General features: G+C 42.6%; 1 protein-coding gene across 10 annotated transcripts in view; it reads right to left on the reverse strand.

Moving 5' to 3' along the window:
* LOC124279032 overlaps positions 1–20,338 on the reverse strand; it is a 41,023-nt gene extending 20,685 nt beyond the window's left edge. For 6 of the 10 annotated variants that reach the window (XR_006899276.1, XR_006899274.1, XR_006899273.1 and 3 more), the window contains exons 1-3: positions 20,197–20,334; positions 13,828–14,007; positions 13,026–13,234 (exon numbers count right to left, since the gene is read on the reverse strand). Coding sequence is in view for 5 of the 10 variants with exons in the window: in XM_046714821.1 (XP_046570777.1) it covers positions 13,026–13,234; positions 13,828–13,969 (351 nt within the window). In the remaining 5 variants the exon portion in view is untranslated. Of the gene's footprint in view, positions 1–13,025; positions 13,235–13,827; positions 14,008–14,541; positions 14,588–20,196 lie in introns of those variants that run through there. The other 4 variants (XM_046714826.1, XM_046714825.1, XM_046714827.1 and 1 more) reach the window with 4 other exon arrangements.
* Between the last annotated feature and the right edge of the window lie 3,545 nt (positions 20,339–23,883).

Genomic DNA, 23,883 nt, shown 5'->3' on the forward strand with positions numbered 1-23,883 from the left:
GATGGGAGGGCTAACCTCATGAGTCAGGATAAGTATAAAATATCAATTTTACTCTAAAAATTACATATTTTTCCTTATCCTGACTCATGCTCTTTTGCTTGTAGCATCCTACGGAACGGAGGTGGGTAACAGAATACTTTGGATTTATAATTAGTGATTTTGTATAGATATACTGTAATATCCCCTACGGGAACTTCATGAAGCTTAGATTTAGGATGTTTCCTGTATAAAGAAACCATAGGTTATATAAAGCCATTAAAGGGGAATTACATTATGAATATATTGAACAATACATATAAATTATATATATATATATAGGTGACTCTGATAGAGGCACTGAAATTGACTATACCAAAGTATATGCTTAAGGTTGAATACTTAAGCTGAACATATATACATAGCCCTAAAACTCCGTAGAGTTATAAGCTAGATGAGTATGTATAAAATACATATTAATCTTGTGAGGATAATATTTTAACGCCTACGAGGGACTGTCAGTTGCTGAGCGAGGACCAGTGGTCCGAAATGGTGAATGCCAGAGACATCTTCTGTAGTGATGTCTCTTAGGTAGTGATTAGCAAATACCATGTTCGATTTCCAATAGCATCCTTCCATAATCGTGTTCAAGGAACAGTTACCGTGTAGAGGCGAGGGTAGAGGCCAGTGCCCTGATCTCATGTGGATTTGATGCTGTTGGTGGGTCCAAGCCTGCTGCCTTGTAGGCACGGAGAATGACAGTCCTTATCCAAATAGATATTGTGGTCCGTGACACTTCTGTTTGATTCGTAGGCGATAAGGGATGAATAAGCGTTTGAGAAATCTTCTCCTTGTTTTGGATCGTCATTAAATAAACTTTGAAGCTCTTACGGACACAGTGATAGGTCTTGTGTATCTTGTGATCCGAGAATAGAGGATAAGCGCCCGGGATGTGGAATAATCTGTCTGGTTGACCTGGCAGTTGATTTTTCGCGATGAAATCCCATCTTAATCCGAGTGCGCTGTGTTATGATTGTCATCAAACTGTATCCTCTCGTAATCCAGAGCGTGAATTTCAGACATTCTTGCTGCTGTGGCTAGCGATAGCAGAAACAGTGTTTTCTGTGAGAGAAATTCAAAGTTTGTCGATTCCAAAGGTTCATAGACCTCACTTTCGTGAGGTGTTGTAACACTACATTCAGATCCCAAGCTGGCGTGGAACTTCCGCTTTTGGTCCTCCAATCGGAAAGCTCGTAGTAAGGCCAGTAACTCTGGAGATCTTGTCAATTTGACATCCGTTCTCATGGTGATTACAGAACTAAAGCGGCAAGATATGTTGATATCGTTGAACCTTTTAAATGTTTGTTTTGGCGTAAGTAACACAAATAGTCTGCCACTTGAGGTTGTGAAGCCTCTCTTGCTGTAAACCCTTTCTTTGTTGCATAATTTTTGAAACTGTGCCACTTGTCGTCGTACAAGATTACGAGTTGAGTAGCGTAAGGCAAGCGTGACTGCTTTTGCCGCCCTGGCAGAATATCCTCTCTTGTTTAAACACATTTGCATACAGTCCATACGTGTAGTTGGAACATTGCTGGGTTTCCGTGCACTTGTTTGGTGTGAGGATGAATTAACAGGTTTGCGGCGCGGTAGCTCCAGTGTTGGTTGACCGATTTCTTGAATTAGTATGGAAACCACGTTCTGGCCGACCAGTAGGCGCGACGAGTTAGTTGTAAGCTCTGTGTTTGTCTGATTTTCTGTAATACTTGAGGTATTATTGCTGGCGGCGAGAAACGCGTGACGCATTTGAGGCCTTCCATGATAGACTTAGAGCGTCCGTTGCCCAAGCTTGGGGTCTGGGACTGGTGACACGAATGTCGGTAGCTGATTGTTGAATCGCGTGGCGAATAGGTCTATTAGCCAAGCTCCCTAATTGCTTGATTATCTGTGCAAAATTTTCCTGTTGATCATCCACTCTGTCGGTGATGGTAGATGAGGCCGAGAGAGAGCGTCTGCTAGTATATTTCTGGCTCGGGAATGTGCACTGCTCTGACATGTAGATTTAGATCTTGTATTAAATCGAACAGTTGAAAGCTTAGGTTCAAAAGGTTCATCGATCTCGTTGAGCCTTGCTTGTTTATGTAGAGCGCCACTGTCGAATTGTCTGTATGGATCATTAGGCTGGCGCATTTTGTAGAAATGTGCTCCAATGTAGAATAAGCGTTGATTACAGCTTTCATTTCTAGACTGTTTATATGGAGTTTGCATTCTTGCTGATTCCATAACCCTGATATCGTGTGGTTGGTGAGATGAGCTCCTTAACCTTGGAGTGACGCGTCTACATACAGATGGGTTTTGTATTCCTGCTCTGCTAAACAAATCCCTTCTCCAGACATTCGATTTCTTGGTCCACCATAGTAGATGTGGTCTGAGATGTTTCGGTAGACTGAATGGTTGTACATCGTTGAGATGATGTGCGTTGATGAGGACCTGTAGGGGCGTAACTGTAATCTGCCTGTGACAGTCATGTCTTGGGCTGATGTGAGAAGACCTAGTAGGCTCTGCCATTGTCGCAGTGGTAGCGGGAGAGTAGAGCTGGTGGAATGGTCTGCTGTATCTTGAGCCAGCGGTCTTCTGGTACCATATCTGGTTTGCGATTTGTGATGAATCGAATACCTAGGAACTGCAGGTCTTTGCGATGGTACTAGGTCCGACTTGCGTAAGTTTACTAACCAACCTAGTTGTGTTAGTAGCTTTATGATGTAATTTAACTGTAGTTTGAGACGCAGTGGATCTTGATCTACTTGTATCCCGTCGTCGAGGTAAAGCGCTGCGTAGCCCTTGACTATGATGTAGAAATTTGATAATCGGTTTCGTTATCCTCGTGAATAGCCAGGGGCTGATGATATTCGAATGGGAGTACTTTCCACTGGTAATGTAGCCCTTCTAGAGTAAATCGTAGGTATTTCCTGGAATCGGGATGAATGGGGATGTGCAGGTAGGCATCCTGTAGATCTATGCTGCCCATGTAGTCCATAGGGCGAATCATCTGGCGTAACTGAGGTAAATGTATCATCTTGAAACCCGATTGGTTTGCGTAGATAGTTCTTGTTGAAAAAGCTCATGTTGTAGATGAGTCTGTATTTCTCCGTGGAGTTTTTCTTGGGAACTAGGAAAACTGGGAGTAGAAACCTGGTTCGACGCTTGTTTGATCTATTACTTCTATGGCCTGTTTGGATAGGAGTGATGAAACAGCCTCTCTTATCTTTGGTAGTTGTTGCTTTGTAAATCGAACTTGGGGGTTTGATTGTCAGCGAGGCTTGGCCTGTAGAGGATACGAAATCGTGTTGAAGAATGTTGGAGACGTAAAGGGTCTTGCAATATTCCCCAGTTTTCCCAGTGTAGTTGGAGGCGTCCACCCACTTGAGCTGGCTGTACTGGAGCGGCTGGGGTGGAAGACTCCAGTCGTTCGAACCTGTGTTTCAGCGTCTATAATTGCGGGAACCTCTGGGTGTCCTGCCTCTTCCTGATCCTCCTCTATAGTTGCCATATGGGCTTAACGAAAAGAATCTTTACCTCTAGAGCTGGCTATCTTCCTGTCTCTTGCTCTTTGTAGGCCCGTGAACTTAGATCTGCCTGAGTATCTTTGTGAAGTCTGGACGAATGGCGCTGGCTAGTGTGTCCATCGATCTAATCATAAGGACTTCCCCTGGAATCCTTAGAGACTTCCTTGGCGACTTTGTCGATTTCTCCGTCAAAGATGGATGTTGTCGACCACGGGCTGTATAAAGTGGGGCTGTAAAGTTCTCCCCAATTACAGGAGGCGAGGAGGCCTTGGCGACGAAGCTAAGGTCAGTGCTGCTGAAACAGATGTAAGATGATCCGTTAAAACTGCTGATCTTTCTTTTGCATAAGTAAGGCAGAATAAATCATTCTATCATCTTCGTCGGAATCCCGAATCTAGTAATAAGAGTCTCATTGATCGTCCTAGATCTATTTAACCCAAAGAACATCACGCCTCGTCATGGTTTCTATATGAGCCAACTGCGATCATCCATCTTGTAAATCTTGTTCTTTACATCGCTGATGATCTTATAGTTCTCATCGATGTCCTGGGCCTTGTAGAAGGAGTCCATGTTATGCGTGGAGAACTTCTTGGCTTGAAAGTTGGGCAGATGTGGTATCTGAACTTTCGTAGCTTTCTGGAAAGCTGCATCTAGATTCTGTGGCACTGCATGTCAATCGGGTCGATCGGGGTAGAGTGATTGCATCTGGATCATCTTCCTTCATCAAACACGTCTGCGCTGTATTGCCACTTTTAGATGGTGATGTGAGATCTAGGTTATTGACCATCCAATACCGTATCTCTGCATCAGAAAATATGATTCCTCCATCATCCTCAAAACCATCATCATTAACAAATTGTCGATGCTCTTCGGGGACTGCGTGTAGCTGTCTGTATATCTGATGAGGTTTGTGGCGATCTAGTTGACTTGTGCCGCTCTATGTGGAGATCTGACGGGTGATCGGCCTGGTGATGAACGAAGTGGAGATCGTCTATGGGATGATCTTCTCGGAGACTTGTGAGGTGAATGTTGATAGCTTCGCGAAGCTCTTCGGCAGTCCCTCGATGTTCTTCTAGATGATGAGGATCTGGAATCATATGTCCTTCGCGAATGCCTTCGCGAAGCTTCATTTGCGTCCGGTCCGGGGGATCGATGATATGACCTTCGCGAAGGCCTCCGTGATGTCTGATGGTCTGAGTCCATATCTAGAGATGAAATCGAAGATGGTGATGATCTCTCCCGCCTTCGCGAAGGCTGTACATCTAGGTCCTTCGTCAAGGTGGTGCGGGACTTCCTTCGCGAAGGTGACATCGTCTTGGCTGCTACGTTGACGGGGGGTGCCTCTGGGGTGCTGTCTACGTTGGAGCCTTCGCGATGGCTCGGACCCTGCTTGCGCAGTTTGTAGTGGTCCTCCATGATGTTCATACTGTCTCGTAGATTTCCCTTTGGAAGTCTGCGCTGCCCTGGGTGTCCTCAATCTGCGTTGAGACGACGATGAGGCCCTCTTAGACTTGGTCTGCAATGACGGGATGTCTGGGGAGGCCGGTCGTTTCTTCGAGGTAACGGACTGCGTCCCACGTTCCTCTGCCGCAGGGGTCTCTAGCAGAACACCAGACGGGAGAGGGTCGATCGCTAGCAGCTGACTGGATGGAATATCTGGACTCTCTGCCATGTTTTGCCCTTGTTTGCGTGATCTATCTGCAGCACGCCTTAAGACATAAAGATGATATTTATTAAATGCAGAATGAGATAAATTAATGCAGTAACTGCAAATGAATTAAACGCGACACGGGCGTAGAACAACTAGGGCATATTACATGTGGATCGGAGGCAGAAAAACGTAATCTACAAATCGCACAGATTTTCATCAACGTAAAGCTAGCTGAACAATCACTTAATACACACGGAATAAACAGTAGAAATAATGATAATTAATCAATACAAATAGTAAAGGATACTAGCTATACCTCTATAGTAACCTATGAGAGGTAAAACTAAGAGATTATCAAAGGATATGGTGTGTAAGGAGACACAAGGCGCTCTCACATCCTGCTCACTGGGCGAAGAAGGAGAGAGTGGAGCACATGGCCAGAGGGTGGCGACACCTTTCCCGCCAGGGGAGACAAAGGGGAGCAACTCGTGGTGAGTACCAATTAGTGATTTTATTTTGAAGGGAGCTTCAAATAAGGAGATACAAGTGTTCCACTATGTTCGCAAGAAGAAGAAGACAAGCAAAAGAGCATGAGTCAGGATAAGGAAAAATTTATAGAAAAAATACTCACCATGATTCATTTCATGGGAAATGCTACAAATGTAACCAACTGAAATGATTCAAACTAGTAAAATCGAGATATTTTTTATATTTGTATACTTATCCTGCATTACTCCTTAATGCATTTACTGCTTTCCTTTGACAAGACGAAGCTGTGCGATGGAATCATCGAAGAAAAGTTGTTCCAACTAAGCGAGCCGCCATACTGCCATCGCACTGCGCCCACGTGACCGGAAAGTGCTGATGTCATGTATCTTCACATTACTGCTTGATCGTAACATCTGAAGAAAACCATCATGGGGAGGTAGCGCAGCGATGGACGGGCAATGAGACTGAGTAATGCAGGATAAGTATACAAATATAAAAAATATCTAGATTTTACTACATTTTTTACCTTATCCTGCATTACTCCTTAATGCATCTGTATCCGATGGAAAGGAGGCGGGCAAACCTTCAGATGGGATGCTCATGATAAAAAGAAACCTCTCACACCGCAGGAGATAATCCGGCAGTAGTCGTGGTAGATGAATCCCAAAGACCATACCTGCCAGGATAAATGAGACTGTGAGGAATGGAAGGCGTCCAGGTAGGAAGGCAGGTAGCAAAGAGAAGCAAACGCTACAATCTGAAACTGACCTACCGAGCGTATGCAAACAGCATGTAACCTGCTCGTCTAGGTTGACATACACCAAGAGTCACAAGGCTGGCTCAGGACTGGCGTGGAGTTAATGGTGATTGGGATTTGTAACCTGCTGTGCCACCACCAGGGGACCAAAACTGTGTATGCCCTCTACATCTTCCAGTGCCACATCCCTTAAGTAGTGACTGGCAAAAACTGTATCGGATTTCCGAAAGCATCCTTCCATGATGGATCTAATGGAACAATTACTATGAAGGGCCATCACTGAGGCTACCCCTCTGATTTCATGAGGGTTGTTAGCCCGAGGAGGGTCCAAGTCGGCGGTTTCATAAGCCTGGAGAATGGTGGCTTGCAACCATAACACCAAAGTGTTATGTCTAACTTCTGCCTTGTATGTCTTGGAGACAGGAATAAAGAGCCGTTTCCTCGCACCACGATGAGCCTTAGATCGGCGAAGAAAACACCGAAGTGCACGAACTGGGCATAAATGAAGTTCTGCGCCATCCTCAGATCCCACAATTGAAGAGAGAAAAGACCTGTTGGGCTGTCCAGGGAGTTGATTTTTTGCGTCCCAGCACAGTCCCAGGTGGACAGCTCCATGTGGGGTCCGTTCAAAACGAACATGAGTGTCATCAAGAGCATGCAGCTCGCTCACCCTAGCTGACGTGGCCAACGCAAGCAGGAAAACAGTCCTCTTGATGAGATTGTAAAAAGATATGGCGTGAAGTGGCTCAAACGGTGCCTCCCGTAACAGCCGAAGTACCACGTTCAGGTCCCACGCAGACGGCCTGAACTTGGCCTTCTGGTCCTCTAAACGGAAAGAACGCAACAAAGCTTGCAACTCTGGAATCTTGGTCATCTTCCTGTCCTCAGGAACTGCCAATATGTCGTAATAGTACTGCCCTTGAGGTGTCTATGATTCCACAAAAAACAGACGAAATTCCGCCAAGAACTGAGGTGAAGCGGAAACAGGATCCTGGTGTTTGGTCTTGCAAAAACTCTCAAAGGATCTCCATTTGTCGTCATATAAACCTCGTGTAGAAGGCCTATGTGCCAAGGTTATGGCCCTTGCCGCTCTAACTGAATAACCCTTGGCACTTAAAGCCCTTTGCAAATATACCAGGCGTGCAGATGAAACTGACCTGGAGCCGGGTGTGGAAGCCTGCTGTGTGGGTGTATCAACAGGTTTGGCCACTCTGGCAGCCTTAGAGCCTCGCAGGTGACAAGCTGTCTTAAATCCACGAACCAACTCTTGGTTGGCCACCAAGGCGCGATCAAAATCAGAGAGAGATGGTGGGTCACCCTGACCTTTTGCAGAAGGACCGGTGATGGACAAGCGTACACGCGCTTAAGTTTTCCCAAGGAACGCTGAGAGCGTCCACCGCCGTTGCTTGTGGATCCGGAACCGGAGATATGTAGGTTCGGATCTGAAAGTTCTGACTGGTGGCAACCAAATCTATGTTGGGATGGCCAAGAAAGTGACACATGATGTCGAACGCCTCCGGGTGAAGCTTCCATTCCGTGGGTGCTACCCTGTCCGGTCTGGAAAGGTCGTCCACCTGGAATATGCTGGACGATGAACTTCAAGCCCAGGCAAATGACAAGATGAAAAAAACAAAATGCCTGACATAACAGGGATGGAGAATGAGTCGTTCCCTGGTTCCTAAGACGTTCGACTCTATCGTCCACCACAGTAGGTACATCTTGAGGTGAGACGGGAGAGAGATGGAAATTGACTAATCTTGGTGCCTGATGAAGGGGGCAAGAAAAATTGGGATAGGACGCAGGTGACGGCGACCTCTGGTAGTCAGATCCTGGGCTGACGTTAGTAACCACAGAAGTACTTGCCACTGGTGAAGAGTACGAGATTGATGTAGCGCTGGGTAAAGATGCTGCAGAATCTTGAGCCAGCGATCCCTTGGAACAGATAAAAGATCCTGATGTGTCTGAAACAAACCCCCTATGAACTGTAGAGTGCAAGAGGGAGTGAGTTCCGATTTCTGCTCGTTGACAATCCATCCCAGCTGATGAAGCAGACGTCTGGTGAAGGACCAGAGTGGACGGCTCCTGCTGATTGAGGAGACAGTCGTTAATGTAAGACTCGAACTGAATGTTCCTCAGGTTATTCATGTGAAAAGCCACGGGGCCGAAGAAATTCCAAGCGGGAGTACCGGCCATTGGTAATGGATACCACTGAAAATGAACCTGAGGAAAATGCCTGTCGCTGGGGTGGATTGGCACATGCAAATACGTGTCCTGCAAGTCGAGACTGATCAGGTAACCGTGAGTGCTGAGTCTGGTCCTGAGCAGTCGCAACGTTGTCATTTGGAAGTGAGGTGGAGGTTCCAGATAATGTTTGTTGAACCGAGACAGATTGTGGATCATCCTGAACTTGTTGGAGTCCTTTATGGGAACCAAAAATACTGGGGAATAAAAACCTGGTGTCAATGTTGGCCCCTGAACCACCTCTATGGCATTCTTTTTGAACAAAATGTTTATATTGTCCAATAAGATGTTGTGATGAGTGATGTTGGGTGTGTGTGTGTGTGTGTTTGTTGTTTTTGGTTGGTTTAGACATCCGTTCGTGTGTGTGTGTGTGTGTGTGTGTGTGTGTGTGTGTGTGTGTGTGTGTTGTGTGACATCCGTTCGGGGTGAGATGGTTAATGGTGGATTGTCTATCAGAGGAAGTCGATAACCCCGCCGGAGAATATTGGTGACGAACGGGTCCCCTAGTAAACACCAATTCTTCTATCCAAGGCAGACTATCAAGAGCCCAGCTGGCTCCCACGCATTAAGCGAATTCAATTATCAAACACTCGATGCCAGGAGCCCAATGGTGCGGCCGGGGAATCGGGCAATAACCCCTGACCGGCAGAGCACGGGTCTGTGGGCTTGTGGCCGGGTCGCTGCAGGTGCCCATCTCGGTAATGGAGCAAAACTATTAAGTTTAAGACAACATCAATCAAAGCACATTTTGACCAGTAGTTCACATGTCCAGTTAGAATAACCCTGCCCAGCAAAACACGGGTCAAAGGACTTTTGGCCAAGTCACTGCAGATACCCATCTTCGTAATGGTGCAAAGCTATGAAGTTTAAGACAACATCAATCAAAGCGTAATTTGACCAGGAGTTTACATGTCCAGTTAGGATAAGTAGGGGCCTAACTGGGATCATTAAGGATGAATCATCACTGACCATGAGCGAAGGGATGCAAAGAACAAAAGACCAAGATTGACCAACCCTGGGTATATAACGGGACAGGCAATAGGCCTGGGGGGAGAAGTTGCAGAGAAGTTCGAGCCTACGCTTGCAAATGTAGCTCTGAATAAACAGTTGTGGACCCTCAGACGGACTTAAGTTATTCATGAAAGGACATCCAGTAGAGAGACAGCACGCGAATCTCTAAGTGCAATACTTCCAATAACGGCCCAGTCTCCCACCTACTGGGGTGTCTGTGACCGGAACGACTGGGGGTGGGAGTTCCCAGTCGTCGATGTCCCGCACTTCATTGCTTGCCCCTCTGGCACTTCTCCCTACCGTAACCCTTGTCACGGCGGGGCTGGTAATTCCCAGACTGTCTCCCTCTTTCACGACCTCTACCCTGAAAGGGCTAGCTGGACTGGGGCTTGAGAGAGGCACGCCGAGGTTGGTAGTTTCGTACCCGAGGATTATTTAACGCAGAATTCTTGGAAACCTGTTCCAGGGCCTTGAGGGCCGTCTCATCACGGGCGAAAGCAGAGACATGGGAGTGTGTACTAGAAACTTCACCATTGAATAGGGAGGAAGCAGACCAAGGCTGACGTAACAAACGGCGTTTAAATTCAGTGTCCCAGTCTGAAAGAGCCAAATATCCCAGGCGTCTAGTAGATGTGATTTCAACTAAAGCTGCCTTCAAATGATTACTCATATGCTCAATCTGCCTCTGTTGAAAAGTCATCACAGTGCGGAGATGGTCTATACGATTCGGATTGTTTTCCGATAAATCCTGAGTAATTGCCCTCGAAGAGGAAGCCAATGCCTACAAAGGTTTAAGGGAGCGACAAATTTCCGTCTCAACAAAGGCTTAACGAGTGTCAGGCATACTGGCGTTGCAGGTTTAGAGGAGCCTGTCATACGATGTAAGTCCTCATCAAGGCAACTCCGCCACCTCAAGCGCATGAACAGGGAAATCATCCCTACGAAAATGTGGCGCCTTAATGGATGGAGTGAAAGATAACTTGGCAACATCCTCGTCCAGTGGCGTTACCAAATCCTTAATCAGCGGATCCGGAGGGATAGAAGTTGGGTCTGACCAAATAGTGTCCCTCTTGTCAATGCCCGGACCTGGGGAAGGAGCCACCTCAGACAATCGATCCGCCATCCAATCCGGAACTTGTCGAAGTCCTAAATGAGTATTTAATTCCGGAGATGAGTCCTCATAGTCCGGAACGAACGCGCCTTCTGATGAATCCGAATGGTGGCTGTAAGACCTCTGGACTGGAGAACGGCTCTGTTTAGAGGATATCCTGCTATGGCGTGAACTGGTACCTGGTGAAGCCGAATCGCGATAAGAGGTAGCCCTAGAAGTAGAGGCGCCACACGCGTCGGTCGAGTCGAAGGAGACACAGATGAAGGAGGCGCCGGAAGTATGGCGAGGCAGGTACAAGCGGTGCTGACTGTGTAGTTGGTAAAAGAGGTACGGCATGCGCGAGAGGGGTGGCCGTAGGGAGAGGCGCCCCAGTCGCCAGAGGCGCTGCAACCGCTGCATGTCCCGGGAGGGAGGAGAATGCCAACTGTGGAGTCCTCTGTTGAAACATAGACTGTATAAAAGACTGCATCCAACCTGGATCCATGTAAAGCGCCGTAGGCGCACCCTGGTCGGCAGGTAAAGTAGGAGGTGCAACAGACGCTGAAGTAGACATCACAGACGACACCAAGGGCGCCGGAAACGTAGACGGAGTCGGAGTCGGAGTAACCAGTGTCGATGCCGTAGCAGACGGAGTCACAGACGCAGCGGAAGGTGTTGATAATCCCCTAAAAGACGCTGAGGAGACAAACCAGACATTGCCGTAGTCGGTGGGGGTGACGTCTCCTGTGAAGAAACCCTGCACTTCCACAGTAGCCGGGGAAATAGCAGAGTCCTGAGAAGCCGACATCCTACGTCTATATGCCTATTGCGCGAGTCGTTTCCTAGAAACCCAGATACTTATTGAAAGCTGTGGGAGAAAGTCTGAGGCAAAGAGCACACTTGGATGTCAGGGAACACTGCCGAGTACAGTTTAAACACCTCGGATGGGGGTCCCTGCTGGACTTGCTGCCGTAGCAGGCAATACAACATGGCATAAATCTGCAACATAAGCAGAAGCCCAAAACCAATAAAGTGTGTAAGAAAAACACACACAAATAAAGAGACAACCATTATTCCCCGCCTACCAAACACATGGGTAAGGGAAAACTACATGCTTGTAACAATATACTAAATAAGTTAAAAATACAATGTAGTAACTAATATTGTAGTATATAAACAGAACATAGGTAAAGTAGCTTTATATAAAGACTACCAAGGAATAAAACCTGCAAAACCAGAGCGAAACACGAGGCCGTGTTTACGTGCACTGAATGCAACATGGTTAAATAGAACAATCAGACGCACGATATAAACATGAAGCAAATAAATAACATGCAGACCAGGGAAAGACACAATTACACTTCTCTTCAAATAAATAGTCACAAACCGTTTCTTGAAGAACTAATATTGTAGTATATAAACAGAACATAGGTAAAGTAGCTTTATATAAAGACTCTATGCAACATGGTTAAATAGAACAATCAGATGACGATATAAACATGAAGAAACCCAAACCGTTTCTTGAAGAATCTATCAAATAGGAAAAAAAACGACAAAAGAAAAACACAGAAAAACGTGTTAAGTCGCAAGTTTAATCCCAGCAAAAAATTGCACAGCCTATCAGGCTGGTGACAAGCAGTAATGTGAAGATACGTGACATCAGCACTTTCCGGGTCACGTGGGAACAGTGCGATGGCAGTATGGCGGCTCGCTTAGTTGGAACAACTTCTCTTCGATGATTCCATCGCACAGCTTCGTCTTGTCAAAGGAAAGCAGTAAATGCATGAAGGAGTAATGCAGGATAAGGTACAAAATATCTATTTTGGCACCCAATCAAATTGTCTCACAGCATAGCATGGATGTGGCCATCTTGAATGCCAGTGTGCATAACAGGAAAACCCATTTAACATGGTGACATAGATGGTTGGGTCCAGAACAGATGAACATCAACTATTCTTGCAATCTTTATAGTGTTTTAGAAGTTGATGTTGAAGTTTACTCATTTATTAAACAATATATTGAAATGACACAACTGTTGTAATGTTTTAAATTTAATTAGATCATCAAATTGTATGATCATGCTTATGTTCAAAAAGGCCTACCTAAATTATCTGTCTGGTATCCTATGGCACCCTTCGAAAAAACTGCATTTCTATTCCTGTTTCAGATAACTATGTGAAAATAATAAACACATGAAAGGGTAATTTGATTCTATTCAAGGTATTCAACTCAAGCAAAAGCTCTAACCTTAATCTTCAGACCATAAGTCAATCTGAAGTAGATCTTGAAGGGGACGGCTTCCCCCAGTGTTTGGTACAGTAGTTCTGCCAGGTGGATGGCAGTCTCGAAGTCCTCCAGCTCACGACAGTGTATGATGCGGTGGATTGTGGCGGCAGACAGGCGGGCATGGGGGATGGCAAGCGATGATAGATCCTCTCCATGTCTCTGCACCAGGGCTAGAACATGGGACATCATGGTTTCAGTGTCTTTGATAATGACAACAACATTTAGTATGTTTGTGTTTCTCATACACTCCTGTCTGAAAATGTGATCTGTCACTCAAAGTATAGAAAACGCAAGGACATAAAGGATGTCGTGTTTCAACATTTAGAAGAATACTGCCCTACAAACAGAACTGGTCCAAGTTTAAAGATGGCCATTAAAATATATTACCCTACCATGCAGATTGTCATTTCAAGAAAGTAAACATAGAAACTGTCAACAAATGGAGAAATTTTCCAAAGTCAACACTCAGAGACTGATAGTCTTTGACAAAGTAAACTCTGGATAATGTTTGTATGAAGAATAACGAGGTATTTAAACTACCAACCCTGACTTATGATTGTGGCTAAATACATGCATGTTCATACTGGACATACTTTTCACCATCCATCAATGCATATCAATTTTGAAACAAATGTTTTCAATTGTCCAATTATGCCACTATGTTGAATTGTAGATTTGAATTTTCCCAACTCTTGACAAATAGAATTGTTTGTTTTAAAACAGATAAATTGAAATATCCAAAACTACTAAGTTACTGGCTTACCTGCAATGGCTTCATGGAGCTGGTATTTACATGCATAGTCCAGCACCCAGCCTTCTATCTCTGTGGTAGCCATATTGGAGGACATCAGCACATGGCACCTCCCCTGACAGACAGACCAGGGCTCCAGATCATTTTTCAACATCAGGAGTATGTACTCCTTATTTTTTCAATACAGGAGTACTGGAAAACCTTAAGAGTACATTTAGAGTACCGAATGGAATTTAATGGAGTATCAGTAATCGTGTGTTTCATTTCATATATGCACCACAACATCGCTAAACAGGTCAATAAACAATAAAACAATAATTTTCAGATAAATATGTCTGTAAATGATTCTGAGACCGTACACCATTGCTGTGGTGCGGATCTGCTACGTTTTCTAAATTATTTCCTTCCGTATCGTACATATTTTTTATCTGTACATACGCCGATACGGCCCTTATCTGGAGCCCTGCAGACAATACTTTATTACCTTCAAAGGACAGACTGAAAGTAAAACTCTCATCACAGTGACAGTGATACTAGTTGTGTGGAAGTCCGAACTACTGTAACATTAGCAGTGTTTGTATGTATTTTCATGCATCCATTTCTTAGTTGTCTCACCTCACAGTGAGTAATATTTAAAAAAAACGGGTAGGATGGCACCTCAAAATAATGGGGCACTGATCCAGAGCAATTAATGTTTCTAGCCAACAGTCTAATTGTGAAACCAACCTGCAAGCTGGTCAGTACCTGCTCCCTTGACCGTGATGGACACGGGGACTGGGCTACTGTCCACCTTGGCAGAATTTCTTCAACCTAAACAGTGGGACATTAGGAAGGGTGGATGCCCATCAGATGCCATTATTTGAAAATATCCCCCATAGATCTTGTCTGATTGTAATAAAGTATCCCAGCAGCGCAGGCTTTTCGGATTATCTAATGCCTGGATGGTATAGTGACTGATCCAATTTGATCCTATTTCTGTGTTTTTTACCTCCCTATTTCATCATGTCATGTAAAACTATGATGTCTTTTACCTATGATATTAAAACACACACATTTGATTTTTTTGAATCTGTAAACTAAACCCCACTTTGCCATTGCTAGAAAAAGCAACTGTAAATAGGTATATACAGTTTTTAACTTAAGTACACAGCAAATCAAATGTATTTCTCATGCAAAAATGAAGTTCCGTTCGTATCCTCAAAACAGTGTCAACCCATAAGTTTTTTCAGGAAATTAAAATTGCATGCAATACAGCGATTACTACTCCTTTGCTGTAACCCGTGTTTGGTGATAAACCTACACATGCTATTTGTCATCACTGACTTGATGGTGAGTTAATGAATCTATAACAGGTATAATTAGTGATAACACCACTCAGATTACCCAACAAAGGTTCCCATTTGGCATCTCCCGTGTCTGGAGTAAATATTCAACATTATAAATTAAGGTCTGATGTGGCAAATGTATTACATGTTATGTAATATGTGCATGGCAGTGCAGCAAGAGGAATTATCACCTGAGTTACAAAAACAAACATCGATCAAAGGATTAACCCATAACACACTGATTGATTAATTACTTTTACTTTGTCAAAAGTCAGTGTTTATGTATGTAAATTTACTAATCTATACTGAATACACCCTGTCATAAAGTGCCTGTGTAAAAACAAATTTAACAACGTCCATCCTTCAAAGGATTATCCACCAATACATTGATTGATTGCTCATTATTGGCTAACTAAATTACTTTTTTAAAGAATGGCGGACATCATGCAATTAGTTGACAGGTGTGCTATCTCTGGTGACCAATGAGACTGTACACCAATGTGAAAAACCTGAAATGATACATCACTTTTTCGCATATTAGGCTGTTAAAAGACACATGACATGGAACAGGATTCTTTGTCAGCTGCAGATGAATGGCAAATCGTTCCTTTATATGGATATAGCTGGAACAGATAATAGCCTGACATTGTTGCCATAACTTTAGTTATGTTTTAATTTCAATATTTGCATTTTGTTTTTATTCATTTGTTGTAGCATTCAACAGAATCATTGTTTCAGCCGTGAAGTGTGAAACATGATTAATGTTAGCAATTTATATATGTCTAGATATTACAGTCATGTTATAAATTCACTATAAGTATAAGCAGATTGTGTGCTTTTTATTAAATTTCAAAATAATTAAGATTATAAGACATACAATAGTGCATACAGGTGTTTCAGCAGAGGTCACGAACCAGTCAAGAATTCTGGGATATCATCTGGGTACTCACGGGAGAAAAACAATAACAAAAGCAACAACCAGTCCATGAAAATTGCTCTGGATCAGTGGCCCTTTAAGGTTGTGCACATTATAACAACAAAGGAACTTATAGTTCATGATCAGGAAACTCTAAAGCCTTTGTCGGAAGAGTGGAACGAAGAGCAGCTGGAAGGTTACCATCACCTATGGGGTACACCTGTCAAGACTATAGGATCATGTGAACAAATCTCATATGGGATGAAGATGATATATATCATGAATATTGGCAACAAATACAATAACAAGTTGGTATTTGATGTATTATTAAATGCAGTGAAACAATAACAAAATAAGAAGACAAAGTCTTCAATATCCCCCACAATGGCAAAATACTCTTCAGGAATATGTCTACTACTAGTTATGATTATGTTAAATGTTTTGACTAGTATATAGCAAAGTGGAAGGACAATATTGAAAGGTTTTAAAGTTCTGCTCCAGAATGGAGCACTACCACCAATTCTGTTGAAGCCAAACATGTTGCCATGGAAATGCAAAAAATATTTTATTCAGAAATCCAAAACTACCAAAAGGCACCAGTTCACCACCAGACCTATCTGTGTGCCAAATTTGGTGAAGAAATATTGAAGAGTTTTAAAGTTCTGCTCCGGAAAAGACGAATGTGGACGGACGGAAGAATTTTCATATCCCCGCAAAACGTCTTGAGGGGGATAATAACTATTTTCAAGAAATTCATGAATATTCGATTCTAGTGATTATGAATAATGATTTGAACTCACGGAGGGAATCATTGAAGGGTTTGATTCACTGAATACATGAGTAAATAGTAACAGCGTTAGTGTAGAGGGAAGGATCCAGGCTGATGCTGAAACAGGACACCCACCTACTTACCAGAGAAAATGGTGAATGAATTGGTGAAACTATCGCAAAAGCAGCAGGTATGGTTTCGAACTTTTCTAAACAACAGCTTCTGAACAAAACAAGAAGCTTTGACCAAAAACTTAAACAATAAGACAAAGTCATCAATATCCCCTGCAATGGCAAAATACTCTTCATGAATATGTCTACGAGTTATGATTATGTCAAATATTTAGGTGTGTATATAGAAAAGTGGAAGGAGAGTATTGAAAGGTTTTTAAAGTTCTGCTCCAGAAAGGAGCACTATCACCAATTTCAGTCTAAGTCAAACTTGTTGCCATGGAAATGCCTAAAATATTGTATTCAGAAATCTAAAACTACCAAAAGGCACCAGTACACCACCAGATCTATGTATGTGCCAAGTTTGGTGAAGAAACATTGAATGGCTTTAGAGTTTTACTCCGGAAAAGAGCACTACCACCAATTTCAGTCTAAGTCAAACTTGTTGCCATGGAAACGCTAAAAATATTTTATTCAGAATTCCAAAACTACCAAAATGCACCAGTACACCACCATATCAATGTATGTGCCAAGTTTGGTGAAGAAATATTGAACGGTTTTAGAGTTCTGCTCCGGAAAAGACAAATGTGCACGGATGGACGGACGGATGGACGGAGTGGGTCCATTTTAATACCCCCCGCAAAACGTGTTGCGGGGGATAATTACAGATGTCCTTCCAGTTCAAGGAAAGTTAATCACCCACAAAATAATTCACTAGCCCGAAATTTAAATGTAGATACAGGTTTCATCGTTAAGCTGTTAATATGATGAACATTTTTGTCAGGCCATAATCTTGTATGATTTAAAAGTGTATTATAACTCAGCAAGTCGGAGAGATTGATATAAAATTCACTAGCCAGTAGGGCCAGTGACTGTGGAGATTTACTGGCCTGACAGGATTTTTACTAGCCACAATCTAGTGGGCAAGTGGCTATTTCGCACACTGCTTAAGAAGACATAGAGATCGAAATGGCAGGAACAAGTATTTGGAAATATAATCCATTTATGCCAATGTTCGTCACAGTTATACAACTGAACCAAACATGTGAATAAATAACCTGACTTGTCATCCAATACATTTTTAACAGGTTAGATAATTTTTTAAGGAAAGTTATTTTCTTCACAGTTCTAATGTGATCAACTGGGTACATGTTCTACAAATCAATTTAGCTTAACTATATCTGTATCCTATTTGTTCTAGATGCTTCCTTTTCATACTGTTTCAAAAGTAATACTGACTATAATGAGAATGATGTCATATTTTACCATTTGTATGTTTTTTTCATAAATATTGTTTTAAGTGTATATTTTAGCTGTTAACTCCGAAAGCGCAACTACATGCAATTTTTTTTTTTCAAATACAAATAACATAAAGCTAAGTTACATCAGTTATATATAAATTGTACCAGACCAACTGATTGACTAATCAATGTTTATTTTATGTCATAAAACTGACCTCTTGCCAGGACATATTACGGCTACTGTAGTGGAATATATTCTGTATTTAACACATGTCACGATGTGTCACGATGTGTCACAACAGACAGGCTGTTTGGGTTTGTGCTCAGAGACGGTGTTACACAGTTAGTGTCTTCAGGAAATATTGACATGAATAAACACACTATCAAATTAGTCCAGTAATGTTTGTACATACATGAACTTGTAATAGATAACTGGTTATGCTGTCTAGACACTAGTGGATTGAGGTAAGCATATTTCGTCTGAACATAATTGTGTTCTTAAAAAAAATCTAAGCATAAATAAACTTTTTTAATCATTTATAAGAAATAAGTAACTTAATGATTTTATGCCTTATTCGTGTTAGATCATGTTAAATTTGATGAAAAATCAGCATGCATGTTTATATCACAAAGGATTCCAGAGAAAAGTATTTTAAAAAATTCTAGTGTGGCAAATGCAATAGATTCATAATAAGAATGGCAATCAAAGCTCTCACAACCTGGAATTATTACCAATTGCATCACAATAGTTGTGAGCTGCATCTTTACCAGTCATATCATCATGCTTGTTTGTTTGCATTCTAGAGGTATGTGGATAACTTCTTGTTTACTGCATAAAGCAAAGTTGTGTTGTATATTTTTACAGAGTTATCAAGTTAAAAGTGACTACAGGTGGGGAAAAGTATATATTCACATTATGCTGTGACAAGCAGCAGATAATCAATACAACAATACTACAGGTGATTGATAACAAGTCATGAAGCCAAGTTACAGAATGCTAATTGAATACTTGATTAATAAGATCCATCTGTGAATCAAATTCAGTTTGACAAAGTCGAAATCCTCTACATCAGCCTATGACTTAATCAAGCAACAGACTCTATCAGTCAACTATTCAGTTAGCATCCAATTAGCCTGTTAATATTCAGGGATTGGGATAGAAAACTTTGACAATAGGCCATTTTCAGGATTATTAGCCATTTTCTGAATTTAGAATGGGCCAATGCCCTTGTATCAATAGTCAACTTTAAAATTTTAATGGGCCATTTCTTATTCTAATGTGCAAAATGGCCCATGGACCCTGGCTTTCCCAGTCCCTGATATTTTAATCCTTTTTGATCCATTATCACAATGACGTGTGGGGGGCAAACCCCCAAAGGATTATGTTGATTTAGCAAAACAACTAAAATTAACAGGTACCTTACACAATCATAAAAAATGTTTTACTCACATTACCAATACAACAATACATTTGTAAGAAACAGATTTAATAAAATATCTACGTAGGAATGGCTTTAGATTGGTTTTTGCTTGATATAAATTGTATTGTAGGCTTTCCGTAATATTATTGGACGAAACATATTCGCCCTGATTTGTAAATAAAAGTTTTCGAGATGCAATTTCTAGACCTGAGACTGAGTGTTATTTTTGGGGTAGGTGCAACAATTAAGTAAAAGGAAAATGCGCTGTTCCTGTGTTGTAGCTATATATGACTGACATTCTTTTAAAAACCAAGGTATACTTCTATCATGCTTTAATTAGAGGCAAAATGATATTTAGCTTACTAGATCTATATATCGCAAATTGATCGAAAACAGAACGAAACAGAACGAAAGGGTAGTGTTGTCAATTTCGAATGTCCAGCTGTTTCAGCATATAACATGCATGTTTCACTGCTTAGATTGATTTCATTTTGACTGGATGTTCTTTATCTAATCCAATAAACCGCTAATACCGATACCTTTTCTGTGATGTCCGGCCAAAAACAATCTCTGCCCTAGACTTCTGCGATAAACATAACCTTCGACTTTTCGCGCTTGTACATTTCACGCTCAGATATCTTCGGTCATTTACGCCTTTGAAATCCCTGTTGATATTTTCAAGATACGCCAGATTGCCTTTTACTGCTCCGATTGTTAGCTCGTACTAACTGGTTCTACTGTTTGTACGCGCAAGTTGCTATGCGCTTACACACAGCTGGCCTCGAAACTTCTCTGAAAGAAATAGGTGGACCGCTATATGTATATTGTGGCGACAAAAACTAGTAAACAATGATTTTGGCTTTTTATATGGGTACCACTTGGGAGTTTTTATTTGTCTGATTGCTTCAATAAACGGAAATAATAACTCACACTCCGGCGGATTCTCTCAAAACTGGTGGCTTGTCTTAGTGCACAGTACATGTGGCCTACGACAGGGATCGTCCACAAGTGACAGTTGTGGTGCTCTGAGGCGTGTGCCCCCTCACGTTACCGCTTAGTTTTCTGTGAGGGGCCTTCTTTGGGTTTATGTATTTTATCTTTACCCACTTTGGGAAGTCCATTTTGGGAGGTAATGTCTTTAAAACCAAAGAGCATATATATCCCAGTTTCGCTTGTTTTCGGCGACGTAACAGCGATTCGCGGTACATATGTAACCATGCTATCGTAATAAAAATATTTTTCATTCAAGACAAAGTACTTTAGCCAAGGTGTTTCCTCTTACTTTTTTATGATTCTCTCGGCTTCGTCGGTTGAGCAAGGCCGCCATGACCGTAACGTTCTATATTTGGCAACTTGAGCATTACGTCACTAGTTTTCGGCGATAACGTTATACACAGAATATCTATGGTGTTCCAGTGTGGATATAATTCATCAAGGCAAATTCGTGTCTTCTAGTCACTTGTCAATCTTTAAGAGTTAAAATAAAATGTCAGTTCAACAATTTCAAGCACAGATAACGATGAAATCCAAACAGGTTATATACACTGTTGATGACAGTTTATGAATGCAGTTCACCCTTCCACTGGGCTGTGATCACAGTGGGGACAGAAAAATGCCGCATGTGTACGTAAAACGGTGATACTTGTACAAAGACAAGGTGAACCCAGTGACCACATTTGTCACACTGTGCCCATTTCACAAACGTGATTGAGTCACAACGATGCAATGCATCGGGTGTAAATTTTCCGCACACACAGCAAACTTCGTCGTCATCAGTTGCACTGTCGGAAAAACTGTCTGAGAAGGTTGTTGATGGGGGCGGAGCGTTGCGTTTCTTGCGTGCAGGTCCTTTCCCTTTTTTGACTTATTCTGGGCAGAATTCCCTTTAGACAACAGGGACGATGTGGACAACGATGTAGTGCCGCTTGACTTCTTCTTCCCCTTGCCGACTTCCTTATAAACCTTCCGTTTCTCTGGATGCTGTTTCTTGTGCTCGGCTATCCTGTCAACAACTGCCTGATCTGTGATGACTTTCCCGCCTACGATTTTAGTGATGGTGTTCCTTGGCTTGTATGTTTGAACATTTCTCAAAACTTCTCCACCCCGACATTCCAAGAATGTCCTTGCAGTATGCAGTCTGTCGTCGGTGTCCTGTGCGAGCGTACCTGTTGAACTTGAAACCGCGGGTGTCGGTCTAGAGAAAGATCGGGCCGGCATTACAGCCAAGTCATCAATCACTTCGGGGTTGAGGGGGGAAGATCCCTGATTTTGTGAAAGATGACAAAATGTTAACAGGAGTTAACGTTGAGTTGAAAACACGACATGCTATGCTGCATATATCATGCTTTCCGATAGCTTTTCCAGAGTTCACTCTTAAGAATGAATGACATGATCGTATCCATGTCGTCTCAAAAGGCCCGTAACATCCGATGTCCAGTGGCTGTAGGAGGTGGCTTGTATGAGGGGGAAGAACAAATAGGACGATGTGATTTTCCCGTGCCCATTCTATCAATCCAAGGGAAACGTGACTCTTGTGTCCGTCATAGAGGATGAGAACGGGAGAGTCGGCGCTGCGTGATGGCAAGTGTCGGACCAGGTGCGTTTTCATATACGTGCTGAATACATCCGTATTAGACCACCCTGTCTCTGAAACTGTGCCTCCAGTACCGGGTGTAGCTCCTGATAACAGCTCATCTCTCATACGATGTCCAGGAAATACAAAGTAAGGGGGAACGCTGCCACCAGCTGCGTTAACAGCGGCAATCATTGTTACGGTTTGTGATTTCCCAGATGTCACGGTCTGTGGTTTGCAATGTATCCCGGCGACGATTTTGGGTGGTGTTACATCAGTTGATAGTCCCTTTTCATCGATATTAAAAATTGCCTGGGGTGAACTTTGAAAGGTGTACTTTTGCATGACGTTGGAGAGTTCTGTGAAATACTGACTGATGTTTTCTTTGGTGGCTGATCTCGCCCTCGCTGCTTCAAGTTTCCTCGGTTTCTGTACTTTAAGTTCCGGCCATCTATCTAAGAAACTGTACAGCCATCGGAGACTTAAAGGATGATCTCTGTCTCTGTGTCCTTGATTGACAGCGTAATCGCTTGCAAGATTAATGGTCTCCTGACGCGTATAACCATAGCCAATCTCCCCCATAACTCTGATATGGCTCGCTAAAAAGGATTCTTCTTGTGAGGAGAACAGAGGCATGGGACCCGACTTGACAGTATCTACGCTGATATTGCCCAACAAACGATCCTTAAGTGTAGAAACCGGAACCCCCCACCTGGCTGCTGCTCTCTATGCGGACACATTTTCTTCTACCACTAGTCTGTAAGCATTATCTAGATCATCTCTGGTGTAACTGGACCTATACGGACCGCGCACAGTCGTATTTGTCTGAAAGGATACAAGAAAAACCTATCAGAAATTGTTTAACGTTACGGAGAAATTGGATAAGGATGGCCCGAAAATGTTTCCGTAGTTTTTTAATCGAGCGGCATCTTACGTCACAAGTCACGTGATATAATGTTGACAAACATCATCGGCTAGCAGACGATGTAAACGAAGATTGATAGTCGGCTCATTTACCTTATTTACACAGCTTTATAATGAGGTAAAATAAAGTATTAAGAAAGTTCATGTTATTATTTAGGTACTGCTATTTTTTTGTTATTCTTACCTTCCTGATTTCCATTATTGAAAACTTTTTTCACGGAGCGAGTTGACGTGACCTCCTTTCAGGAAATTTGCATACTGACCCCTGACCTCGCGCGCGTTCGGGCGAAATCACGCGAGAAGTACGATCGCCGAAAACAGGAGAACGCCGAATTCATGTTACGGTGGGATATAAAGACCTTTCTTACGCTTTGCATATATGTCCATGTGCTGTGTGTAACAATTCATACCTGTCAACTCTCACGCAATTTCTATCTCTCCCGAAGTAAACCATGCATGCACAAAAGAACACAAATATTCACAGAAACACTTTTGTGCGTTATGACGTGACCCTCTCAGACATTAGGATGTATAAAATATCCACAATATTTCAGCGCCACATGTTCTATTCGTTTCCAGGATACTGAAATGGGTTATGCTTACAAGTATGGATGCTTCGCTCACGCCTAGCGATATTGTAGAAATCTGTCTACTCATATTTTGTAAATATAAGTGATGTCATTTAAATAATCAAATGTCAAACAAATCTATTCGCGCCATAATCGTATTC

This window comes from Haliotis rubra, unplaced genomic scaffold, assembly GCF_003918875.1.
Source record: "Haliotis rubra isolate DU_JTF1 unplaced genomic scaffold, ASM391887v1 Scf245, whole genome shotgun sequence".
In the NCBI taxonomy this organism is placed as follows: Eukaryota; Metazoa; Mollusca; class Gastropoda; order Lepetellida; family Haliotidae; genus Haliotis; species Haliotis rubra.